This window comes from Neopsephotus bourkii, unplaced genomic scaffold (genome assembly GCF_033783945.1).
Source record: "Neopsephotus bourkii isolate Nb327-2 ecotype Australia unplaced genomic scaffold, CSIRO-AGI_Nbou_v1 NB_1749, whole genome shotgun sequence".
Lineage (NCBI taxonomy): Eukaryota > Metazoa > Chordata > Aves > Psittaciformes > Psittacidae > Neopsephotus > Neopsephotus bourkii.
In genome coordinates this window covers 3,542,759-3,556,245 of record NW_026902223.1, presented here as the reverse complement: position 1 = coordinate 3,556,245, position 13,487 = coordinate 3,542,759, and the positions used below count along the sequence as shown (strand labels likewise).

Below are 13,487 nucleotides of genomic sequence, written 5' to 3'. Positions count from 1 at the left end.
TTGTTCCATATATATATACATACACACACATATATATGTGGGAAACTGTTGGGTTTGCAATACAGCATGCTTACTGAACCTAAAGGACATTAAAACCTGAGAGTTTAATATCTTTGTGAATTATTATATTTCCCTGGAATTTAGTTATGCAGTAAATACTTTTGTGCCCTTATGAAGTGGCTTTGGCAAGAAGCTTCAAGGCACATTATGCATAAATTTAATTATGCATAATTAAATGCATCAAAGTTCTGTGAAAAGTCCAGTGGAATTGCTTGGTTCTGTACATCCCACACTGCTGTTAAAGAGAGCTGCTGCTGCTGCAGATCCACCAGCACAACTGACCATCTGTTTGCTCTTCCAATTCCATCAGGAGGATTTGAAATATTTTTAATCCAAACCACATACTTCATGAAGAACTTGTTTTGGAAGCAAGCACAGACACATTTGTATTAGCAGAAGGCATGATACCTAATGACAGCAAGAAGGACAGGGACGAGCAGGGGAAGTGTATTTCAACCTTGATGAGCAACATAAGAATACAAAAATAAGTCAGGAAACAATGGCTGCACTGCATTTCTTGCCTTCGTAAACATCAAAATACTGCTCTATTTACATTTTGAACTATTTTGGTCACTAACAAAACCTCAGTAAAATGGAAAATCCAATAAAGTTTTCCTTTTGCTGTATTGTTTACAATTCTCATCTGTTTTGATTTGAAATGGAATACTGATGTCTCTTTGAATAAATCCCAAGTGAGATATAAAACTTAAATTCATAAAACTTGAAGCAAGTATTTTGCCCACTGAACTCCCAGCAGGAATGCAAAATCACTGGGGAAAAAAAATTCATTCAACCTTTGAAGGTATCTTTTCTAGTGCAGTTAAAATTACTACCAGCATGCCAAAGAACTTTCACACATGCAGATTTCAAAGGAACAAGAAGCACCTGCATGATTTACTTGGTTTAAGCTATATTGAAGTACTGTCTGTATCAAAACCTCCTGAGCATCAAATATTACTCTTCATTAGGAAGAAAAACATTGTTTCATAGATCAAGTTTAGTCAAAAATAATTACCAAACTGTCTACACACTGGGGGCCTATTCATCTTAAAATAAGCTCCTGAATGACACTGGGTTTTTTAATGCTACTTCCTAGACCTCTAATGGCAGGCAGAATGTAATTGTTCTGCCAGTACAGTAGGGCAGTGAGGAAAACTTCTTCTTTAGAACAACCTTTTCCTCAAGAGCTCAAAAGAGAGAAAAATCATGCCCTATAAGTCATTAAAACACAGGTTACTAGAACAAAAAGGGTATCAGTTACATGTCTTTCACAACCAAGCTTTTTGCAAAAAGCAAACTTCCAACTCATTTTCTGGAAACTGAAGGAAGAGAATTAGATATGAGAAAATGGAAGAATTAGGATTTCAACAGCTTCAGGCTGACGATCAAGTCCTGCTGAACCATAAATGATACACCACACATTGTAGAGCATGTGATTGAGTATAAAGCAAAGGTAAGAGTGGAAAAGATTCCCTGCACCTTTTAAAAGACTGCTTGATACTACTGTGGCATTTATAACCCAGAGAAACTAAAAACAATCCAACATGGATTCTTTCTTTACAAGTGTAAAAGAACACACAGGAAACAAAAAGTGGCGATAATGAATACTTCAAGCACCATTAGAGAAATTCACCATTAAAGAAAGAGCACTGTATTTTAAAAGACTAAAATGAGTCCTTAGAAGTGTCTTGTTTGTAAGATGTAATACTACCAACAGTCATCACAATTCCTTTTAAAGACACTGGGTAACATCTTAACATTCACCATGAAACATTTTTTGTGCATTGCTGGCAAGGTACTCAGCGGTGGCTTATATTCTCCATAATGCTGAATGGAAAACTGTATTTCAAGAAATCCAGCAAAATACCTTTATCTCTTCAAAATTACACTACTACTGATTTCACTTAAATACAGTTTCTCTGCCACTATGAGAACAATTACATAAGAACAGTTTTTTGTATGAAAAAAACCCAGTCTTTAGCTATTTTCCTGTGACAAATGTACAAGTATTTTTATAATTTTAGATTCAACTTTTCAGGTGAAACCAGGGCACAACGCCCTCACTAACAAGGGTCTGATTATTATTAATGTATTGAAATACATTAGTATCTCAAGGCCAACCACTAACAGGAAAGTGTTAAATGTATAAAGGAGATCACTTAAAGACAGGCATTTCTTAATGTTTTGATTTTATCTTTACAGAAGTGTTCGCATACAATATTTGCTGCATTTCTAATACGCTGAACACATTCAAGTGCTTTGAAAGTCTTACCTTCAAAGGCAGACCATCAAACCAGTACCAGCAGCTAACAGCCAAATACTATTTAAGCAGGTGAAAGTATACAAAATGAGCATTCTATACATGTGATCACCAAGAGAGTTAAACTGCTTTTCAGTAACTTTTACAAAAAATGGAGAGCTCTTATTAAAATTCCCTCTCTTTTCCTCACATTCATGTGTTTTAGGCATACTAATATTAAGCCAGAGACCCTGGGGTTTTTCCCCTTTTTATATACAGATTATGAAAATACTTATTTTGGAGAAAATCGATGGATTAATTACATGGTCCTTAGAAACTTCCTTGCAAAACAGCAAGCAATAGTCTTACCAAATGAAAGAACAACTTCAAGATGGCAAAAGCAACTTACAGGATATCCTAAAAATGCATTCAATGCGATATCATTATTCAGAAAACACTGATTCCTTTATACTTACATAATGATTCTTCTGTTCAGGAACCAATATTTTCGCCTATGCCTGTCATATCCAATAGGTTCATGTCGAATGTATGGTTTATTTTTTTGGATTTCAGCAACACAGTCAGTTACTCCAGGCACCTTATGTGCTACGCAGACCTCACACTGCCATTCGTCTTCTGGTACCTCTTCAAGAGGTGGTTTCACGCATTCCAAATGGTACACAGCTGAACAAGTTTCACAGCAAAGCAAATCCCCAAGTTTGTGACAAACCCTACAATGATCATCATACTGAATAACACCTTCTGACATTAACTCTTCACGTGCAATGTTTGTTGTAAGAAACTGATCCACTAAGAACTGCAGAACTTTGATTTTATTCTCTACTGGTCCATAAGGATAGTCCTCTGTCTCTTGGTAAGGAAGAACATGATGGTATTCCTTGTCACTCTCACAATATACCCGCAGAACCTCTGGCCACGTCATTCCATCTATGAAATACAAAGTGGAATTAACGCTATCTTTGAGGTCAGCAGGTCCAAAGGTAGTATTTGAAGTGTCTTCTTCACGTAAAACTGCTTTTAAAAGCACTATATGCATCTCTGCCATAAGTGTGCACTGCTCTTGACTTACCAGAGCAGCACAGAAGTCCTCAAAACGAAAAGGAGAGAGGCGTAAAACAGTGCCAAAGTTCCTTAGTACCTCATAGATGGCAATAACATTCATTATATGCTCACTAGGCACCATTAAGTCCTCTGAGGATTTAGGAAACTCCAAGGGTGGGATATCTTTTTCTTCCAATATTGGAGAACGAGGACGATGCACTCTTTGTCTTCTCCTACCTGGAATAAAAAGCAACAATAAGAATTTTGCCATTCACTGGTCAACTTGTTTAAACATCCATAAACAATGACTGCATCAAACTTTCTAAACCACTGTAAATTATGAATTTACATCTTCAGTTACACAATGTGATAATTCACCTAATAATCTTATCCTTTAACAGTATAAAAATAAAATTCACAAGCTATCTGAAGTTTTGCTTTAGACACCGCAAGCAGTCGCATTTCCTGTGTAATCTGATGAAGCTTTAAAATGACAATTAGAATTTTAATTATTCAAATTACTTAAAAGAGACGTTTTCCTCAGCCAAAATATTTAGATTTTTTTCCTCATTTTTACTCAGCATGACTTGTTTATCATTCCTTCCTGGAAATTTAATTTTAAACTTAAAGCATCCAGCTTCAAACAATAGACATTTTGCATTTAAATCCCGCAAGCTGTTCTCCTGTCCAGCAATAGCACACAGAAAGATCATTCCAAGCAGATGTCATAGGACATCAATTTCAACCAATTTAGAACATAAACCAGAACCTAAATCACTTTCTCCACTGCCTTTTAACTGGAGTATTTATCCTGGATACTTACAAGCCAGAAACAAAAGTTAAATGTGATATTATATGAAAATGCTTCAGGAACTCCCAATCTTTCAAAACAAAACACACAAAAAACCTCCCCCCACATGCTTCAATAAGCCAGGAGATATCTCCACAGAATGAGGAGGCGGCAGATTTAGGGAAGGACAAAGCCTAACACAAAAAGCTTTTCTGAAGAGCTGTTTCACTACCTAAAAGAATAGATACTAAGCATAATTAATTCAGACTCAGATGCTAATTCAGATGAGATGCTACACCTTCTCCTATTTAATTCCACTATCCTTGATGCCAAGCAGAAGGCAAAACAAAAGACGAAAGCCCCTGTACCCAGCACTACCAGAGAGATGAAATATTTCCATCTTCTATCAAAGTATCCAGCTACACTCAACTGTCTTGCAGCTATCAGTTGAAGTATTAATATGCACTCATTAAACTTCCTTTATAAAAAAACCCCAACAAAATCAAGTTTAGACAATCTCATAAACTAATCATAAAACCAGCTTCTTGTTTTAAAACCAAGTTTCAAGTCATCTTGGATGTTACCGTGAAGAGGAAATGGTTCTCTGTGGTATTTGTTCAACCCATCCAACTCCCTCCAATACTCCCACAGATACAGGAAAAAAGTCTAATAGGGAGCAAGACCTGCTAAGGCAGGCAAACACCCAAAGACAGATCCTTCTGAATCTAAATACACCATCACTGAAACTTTAATGCACTGAAAAGGAAAGAAAAAAGTTACCAAAAAGAGAAGCTACCTTTCAGAAACATCTTGACACATAATAGACAGTTTGCCAAACGATTCCAGAAGATAAATAAATCAATCATTGAGTTAGATGGGCACGATGGCACCAGATACATCTCTGCCTCTCAAACTTTAAAGAATAAAATCTTACACAACAAATTAGACACTCTAAAGCAATATAAATATGATCAGCCAGATGTTTCCATTACAGAAGTAATGGGTCAACATCATCTGCATATAAAAATAAATTCCCAAGTTTAGTGAAGTTTGAGTTCTGCCTGTGGAAAGCGAAGGAATGCCTGTATGACTGTCTTCCAAGATGCTCTTACACAAATAAGTGGAAAATGTTTAATCATGGCAAACACACAAAACCACAGGAGTTTCACAGCCAGACACAAAGCAAGAAACATCTAGATTAAACTCAACTTTCCTATCTCCATGATCCAATGCTATCACCAGGATACATGCATAAACCAGAGTTGGTTTAATTAAAAGACCCCAAAGCAAAGCACACACTTGCACGCTCTGATTAAACTGTTAGGGTCCTGAAGCTTCCTTCAGTATTGCAGGATGGTGTAGGATCAGTCCTAGTAGGTGATCATGCAATACAACTGCAACACAAACCAGATACTCTGAAACTACCGATGGTCTTCACAGAGTCCATATATCACAGAAAGTGGCAGGGCTACAAACTAGGATTTACTGCAGTGTTTGCCATTGCAGCAGCAGAAAAACATGTCTGTCACACAGTAAAGCCATGAAAGAAACAGCCTTTCAAGAAAGCATGCAGCAAGAATGATAACCCTGGTTTACCTAAATCAATCACAAGTGACAAACCCCCTCAGTAAAGATAAGCTAGAATAAAGGAACACCGCTCAAAGAGCAAAGACTCCTTATTTCCTCCCATTTGTTGAGATTTCCTACTCCAAGAACAAAATTACTATTGTCCTTTGCATTGCTTTTATCCTCCACTGAAAGAAATCCCAAACAAACAAACAAACAAAAACCTGACTTCCCCTAGACCATCTTTGTTGATATCTCTTTCACAAGAGAGAAACACTGGTATATTTCTTACATCAAATTAACAGGAGAAGCACAAAAAGGAAGCTTAAAATGGGCATTCCTAACATTTTCTGAAAAAGTTTAAGCCCTCTAACATCTCACCTTACAGAGGAAGCATACTTTTACAGTTAGAGGTCTAGAATAAATGTGTTATTGGGACACAAAGATTGTCACACCACCATCATAAAGAACTGATTTTTGGCGCAAGTACAGTGCAACGGTGTGGTTGCATTATTCACACCACTCTTCATCTTCAATTTAAATCAATTCACATATTTTCATGTTTGCTTTAGCATACAGCACAGAAATTTCTGAAGTAATTGTAAAGGTAGTTTAGACAATAACGAAAACCATATTGCATTATAAAATGTATGCCCCTTTGCCCACTGCCTTGTGAACATGGTAAGCAATTTCACGGTACACAGCCCAGTTACTGTATCGTACCACTCAGCACTGCCACAACCCATACTGTAAATCACACACCACATTTCAAGAGCTCATATAATTTCTCTTTTTGGACACTGAACTGCTTTGAACAATTCTGCACTGCATAGAATCCATTTTCCAGAGCTAAACAAAGAAAGTATTCAAAGATGTAAGAAATGGTACCCAGACATATTTCCTTGAGTGGCTTTGTGGCATGGTATTGAAAATCTTTCCATGTTTATTTCAAATTTCACTTTCAATTTGTTATTGATTTTTGCTGTATGCAGCTTGAACAGAACTTGAAGCCAAGAAGGGAATCACAAAGTCTGATTCAGAAATTCACAAGTTCCAAGCCTATTCGCGCTTAAACATATCCCTGTTCAATGCATCAAGTACAATCTCAAGAAACACTCCAAACAACTTTAAAAAAACAACCCCAAAACCCCAAACCAACACAACCAACAGTCTGATCTCCAGTGAAAAATATGAACATCCTCTGCCAAGGTGCTCATAAAATTTGAAGTACTCTAAGTGGCTGTTGAACTTAAATTACAAGTGTAGACCAATGGAATATAACAATGACAAAGTCCTATGGTCTCTGTTTTGGGCTGAAATGTTTGTATTCTGCTGGTTGGGTGGATAACCCTCTCCCTCACAACTAGCCTTGACAGCTGAAGAAAGGCGGTTTGGTATTCCAAATAAGGACTCCAGCCTTCCTTGTGATTCTGATAATAACAACTTCCTCATTGCCAGTTATCTGAAGCACGCTGACAACCTGCACAGCTTCACGCTCTTTAGAAGCCATCTGAACTTCTGTGAAGGTTTTTGAAGCTCACAGTTCATGTTTACCCAACTGCTCTTCATACACACCCTCAAATTCTGAAAACCAGTCTTCCTACAATAAACATATACAACTTTGCTAGCTTTTCACTTTCAAGGAGAATCTTCTCCTCTCCCCAAGGCCACACATCCAGGGCCTGAATTTGGTATTCACTGGCAGACACATCCACCCTCCAAACCAAAAACCAAACCCCAGTACCTTAATATGCACTTAAAATAATATACAGAAGTGAACTAGTTTAACAAATCAGTGCAATGACCACACTGAGGCAAGAGAATTACATTGCTGCTCTTAACTTTGTTTTACTACATCACCTACTGCATTACTTTCTCTTGTTACAGTTTAAATAACTTTGGATAAATCATTTCTATGATGTGCCCTGGGTAATTTCCCATTTGTGGAAATGTCATAGCAGCAGGGCTTTTTTTAAGTAAAAAATGAAACTTCCTTCTGTACTACTTTGTCTAAACCAAAAGAACATTAAGAGGATTCCAGAGCAAGCGTTCAAGCAGCAGGTACTTCACCTTTAACCACCTGACTAGACTTCAAACTGAATCTAGATGTACCTGCTGTCAATTAAAGAAAGTCAATTTACACCCTGAAGATTCCCCAAATGGACTCCAGCTTTATTACATGTAAATTGTATACTTCTAAGATTGTTTCTGCATATTAACCAAATCCCTTAATCAAATTCCACCTTCAGGTTTGAGCCATTACAAAGAAAGAAAACGTCCACCTCTACACCATTTAAATTCCACAGCTTTATTTGGCACTAAAAACTCATCTGCCAAGAGCCTCCTGCTGCCACGACTGGACTATTTACAGGATCCAGATCATCCTGAGCATCTCTGCATTATACTTCTATCTCGCATACACTTCTTTTAAATCACATTCCCTCACTAGTTGTCTCCAAAAGTGATGAAGTCTGCAATGGCTGCCTGTCCCTATTTTGAATTCTCTAATGGAAGAGCTGCCTGTAATTAAGATTAAAGAGTAAACAATTTTATTCACATGGCACATTTAATTATAGATATTGATAATTACAGTCTACACTTACTATAATCTATTAAAATAATTTATATTACAAATATTTAAGCAACACACTAATGATACTTGCAATAAAATAAAGTTACTGAAGTAACAGGCTGAGCACTCAAACCCAGAATTTAGTGAAGCACTTAAAAAAAACCAAAACCAACAAACCCTTGCTTTTTTTTCCTTTTTAATTTCCATCTATTCAACCTATTCAGTCCCTATGCTGACCCTCTCAAAATTCAGAAATAGAGTATATAAAAGAACCAAAAAGCTTGTCTCCGTTTTCACTGACAGACTGAAAGAAGAAAGGGGAAAGTCACATCCATTCTTTAACTGTTTAGCACAGGAGAATATGGAACTTAAAAACATTTTAACCATCTTTAATATCTTCTTGTTTATGTAGCTTCAATTTTAAAGCTACACATTCATGTGGTTTAGTTTTAAAACAGAGTATCTAAACCAACTATTTACGTAAGTGTCCAGAATACAGAAAAGGTTACACCATGACTAAATATGAATTTCATGCTTTGTGCTTTAGTTGTATTCCCATTACCATACACACGTAGCCAAACAGAAAGGACAAAAATCCAGTTTTGCCTTGTTTAACTTGTTACATATCCCTTTACTCCAGATGTACAGTGCTAGTAAACACAGCCTTTCAGCCCAATATTTCAGGTGATGGACTGGTGGATGGAGGTCTTACATAATAAATACTCTGCCAGAACCACTGTCTTGTTTAAACAGGGAGACAGTGGTAGCTGTACTGGTATGACCCGAAAAATAAACACTGGTTCCAGTATTTCTTGATTAGAAAGCTCACAACTGGTCTCATTTCTCTAAAAATTTTCCCTTCCTCTTGATTTCTCAGCATTTGGGCTCTAGGACTCCAGCTTAGAGCTCCTGTTCACAGCTACAATGGAGAAGATACATTTGGTAGAATATAGGGGAGGGAAAAGAGAGATGGAGGAGTTTCAGGTATTTTGGTCAGGAGGGAGGAAATAATTATAGTACAAACCCGCAGCTGGCAAACTCCACAAAACTGACCCCAGCGAGTGAAAAAACTTCACATTTTCCCCCAGCAAGAGATCAGTTTTTGGTTTCAAGTTCATCAAGTCAAATTACACTAACACAGAGGTCCACCATTAGTAAAACAGGAGTGGGTTGGTTTTGTTTTCCAGATCATGAGTCACTACTGAAACTTCTCAAGGTAAAGACCAACTGGCAATTATATGATGTCCTGGAAGCATGAGTACTCCTTATAGAGGATGCCCTCTCCTAGGTTTTCCTTCCTCCTGGAAATCTGGCTTTTAACTACCCTCCTAAACTCATTAAGACTCTCCTTTTTTTGTTTGGTTTTAATAAACATACAAGAATCAGACATTTGCTGTCCCAAATTGCTACACTTCACCAGGCAAGATTCAAATGAGACTGCAGAGCAACACGTAAGTTCTTGTCAAATATCTCTGATAAAACTGAAACCAGTTGATGAAAATGCATGAGAGAACTTTTTTCTGTGTGTTTTTCTTTTCTTTTTCCCCTCACAGCAGAATGCATGAACTGGATATAGCTACTTGTTTGCCACAGCAATACCCAAACTGGTTCCTTAATTAAAAGCCAACCTCTTGGAAGAACATTTGTTCAGCTTACACCAAAGAAGAAAAAGCAGTAAAATGAATCAGTTTAACATGAAGTAAGAATATATTATGAAAAGCAGTACCAAACCTGAAAAATTTAAATCTTTTTCTTGGGACAGGACAAAATTAAAGGGCCTGACTTATAGAAAACACTTTTTTTGCCTTTTAAAAAGCCAACATGACAACATATTTCTAATATTCACAAGTCTAAATCTCTTAGAAATTTCTGAAACAATAAGATGCATTTGTAGCTACTTGTAAGTGCAGCTCCAAACAGTTTTGCTCTGTAATATCCATACCTAGCCCAAATCGATTTATTTTGCCTGGAAAAGTAAAAACCACTGTAAATCAAATAACCAGATAAAACTTAAAACCTAACCTGACATTAAAAACAAGCATCAAAAAAGTTAAAGGGAAAATGAAAAAATAACTGGTTACTAGACTAGAGCCTGAGAGCACCCATATCACAGAAACTCTCAACACATGCTGCTAACTTTGACTACTGCTTTGCACTGTACAAAACCAGGTCTTCCTGTTCTTTAACAACTGCCTGAAAATCTTAAAACTTCTGGCTGTTTATTTTTCACTTTGTACATCTGGCTGTACTACACTTCTAAATCCATTTTACATTAACAGTTTAATTTCTCAGCATCATGGCCATCAGTACAATCTCCGTAGGAGCCAGGAATACAAACCCCCTATATTCTAATGCATCATTTTAACATTTGGATAACTAGTGCAAGACAAGAAGCAGATGAGATCCCACACTAGCATTCCAAGAAGTACCTGGAGGAACAACTTTTCTTTGCCTAGAGGCCAGAACGCAAAAAGGTAGCACTAACATAACAATCTTCAGGAACATTCTGACAGATAATTTCTTAGTTGGGACACACTCAGGATAAGTTGCAACTAATTTCAGAAGTTAGTAAACTCTGAGAGACAGCCCCAGTCTACTAAAATCCACATCAATTCACCTTACGCTGGTTCTATGCAATACAACGGTCAGCTATGGAATTTTACTGCAGCCCTACAAAGTTTGCACAATAAACCCAGCAAAATATTCTACCTTTCACAACATACAAACTTTGATAATGGCACGGTAATTGCTGCACAGAGTTTCTTAGATAGATGACTGAAGTGACAAAGGCTCTTAGATAAACCGGAAATTTGCATGTCAATACAACAGAATCAGCTAGCAATTTACTCCTTCTACACTATTTCTTTGCTAGGACTCTTCTATGTTTTTCATGACTGGCACGATGAACTGGTGATAGTTCCTCTAGAGTAAAATCCAAGTTCAGGTTACTAAATGGTAAAATAAGAGCATGACAGATTTTGAGAACAGGGTACCCTGGGTAATATGGTTGGGAGGCTGGTAAATCTTCTCACATGACAGACAAAAGAGGCTGCGTATCTTACTGTTCTATCTCAGTGTTTCCACTTAAACTATTCTTCAAGAGCATGAAAACAGGTTAAGAGATATAAAATTACTACAGACACACAAAACACAGTACCTCGTTTCCAGTTAAATACATTCACAATGAAAACAAAAGCATACTAGTGAAGTAATTGGTTAAGAGAAGTGATGGACAATCAGTGCAAATGCTCAGACTAGCAAAAGCCATCTAAAAAAATTCATATATTTAAAGACAAATATTTTGGCTCACAACTCCACTGCTGTGCATTTGCTTGTTAGAGAGTCTGATAATTATCTCAGCCAAAATCTAGATGTACAGCTCTTCCTAAAACTAGTTCTCCTGGTTTTTGACAAAGAAAATCAAGAAACAGAAAATGAAGGACTTATAGACATGTTAAGTCCTCCTTTTAAAATGCTGCAGCATATGGAAAATACTTGATACACGCAATTATGACAAGCCTAAAGCAGAACTTGCAGTGGACAGGTAATGGCAAAAATGTTTAGTGATACAAGACATATACAATAGCTATTCGAAAACTACATCTACCTTCTGGGGATACAAATGGATACGAAGAGGGACATTACACACATACAGTCCCTCTACCAAAACTCTGTCCAGCAGAAGAAAAAGCAGTGATGTCATATACACTCACACAATAAGCTTTTACTGTACCATTATTAAGCATTATATCAAAGGTGTTTTACCATTCCTAGGATTTTGTTTCTTTAAATACTTTAATAATACAGTAAAAAAGCACTCCTGGTGGATTCCAGTTCAAGATATATCATAAACTCCCCAGCATAAGCATAAAAACTGAGCCTTTCTTGGCTACAGACATTGCACTGTGATCTTTTAATTCGTTATTCAATGTAAGCTTGAAAAAGCTGTAAAAAGTCTGTCACTCATTTAACTGGATGTGATTTATGTGTAAAATCTTGTTTGGTAGGAGAGTTTGATTGGAACTGCAATTTTTCAATACTCTGCTCGCAAAAAATAATCTCTTCAGCTGCACATGGTTAGGGAAGCTAAGTAGAGAATAATCATTCATCATCATTTCTAGTAGAAAAAACCTAGCGGGCACTGCATGACTCTGTTTGGGGCCAGTTTGGAGAAGGCAATTCTTCAAGCTCTCCAGTTACTCACAGGAACTTTGCCACTGTGTATTACAACTTGTCTGGTTTGATGATAAATATACGAAAGAAAAACCCCTGTATCTAAACATAGCTAAAGACCAGTTCTGGCTCAGCATGCACCTGAATCAAAGAGCAGAGCCCACAGAGAACTCTGAAGACAGATCACTGCATGCGTGCCCTACCCTTAAGCACTCTTCTCTGCGCTGGCCACAGTAAGATAAAGACATGCTGAGGTTAGGTGAATCTTTTCCTCACCTATTAATTCTGTTCTAATTCATGTATCTCTTCCTGAATAAGACTAAGATTTCAATGAGTGCCACAACTGTGTAGCACCACTCACAATTTCGGTATTTGTTCAGCAGAAATAAGCCAGGCTGAGCTGACTGAATAAGAAAGTTTTGCACTTTCATTGCAATAGGGCAACAGCATTTCTGGGAGAGAGGGAAGGAGGAGGAAGACCTCTAGGCAAATACTGAGCTAATGAGAACTGCCAGTAAATTGCCAAAATAACAACATAGATGTTTTAACTATGAAACACTCAATATAACAACCCCAAAAAAGCACATAAGGATGAAAATGCTTACTTAAGCTTTATCTTATAAAAGTTAACTGAAGTTACCCTGACCATGTGAGAAATAAACACATAAATTATCGAAATGGTTTCTGATACACCTCAATACCACACAAAACCTGTCTATGCTTGTACAACAATGCACACAGAAGTATCTTATTTGCCAAAACTCTTCAGCACATTTCAAAAATTGAATACACCCATACTCTGCAGAACTCATTTTAAACCTGGATGCTCATGTAAAAAGTACTTTCCTGAGCAGGCCAATTAAAGTAATCAAAATATTCTTTCCCTGACAAAAGCACTCCCCCAAAAAGTACTAAAAATTGAAGTTACGACAAGTAAGAAGAGAATAAAGAGTTAAAAGTCAAGAGAGTACTGGAAAGGCTTTTTCCTTCTGTGAAGCCAGACCTCAATCTTTAAGGCAATAAAT

The 13,487-nt window shown here is 37.0% G+C and overlaps 1 protein-coding gene across 12 annotated transcripts in view; it reads right to left on the bottom strand.

Moving 5' to 3' along the window:
• The window catches only part of BPTF (bromodomain PHD finger transcription factor), a 52,800-nt gene that overhangs the window by 36,931 nt on the left and 2,382 nt on the right, over positions 1-13,487 (bottom strand). For 11 of the 12 annotated variants that reach the window (XM_061377392.1, XM_061377389.1, XM_061377396.1 and 8 more), the window contains exon 2: positions 2,776-3,598. In XM_061377392.1, the coding sequence (XP_061233376.1) occupies positions 2,776-3,598 (823 nt within the window). Of the gene's footprint in view, positions 1-2,775; positions 3,599-13,487 lie in introns of those variants that run through there. The other variant, XM_061377401.1, reaches the window with a different exon arrangement.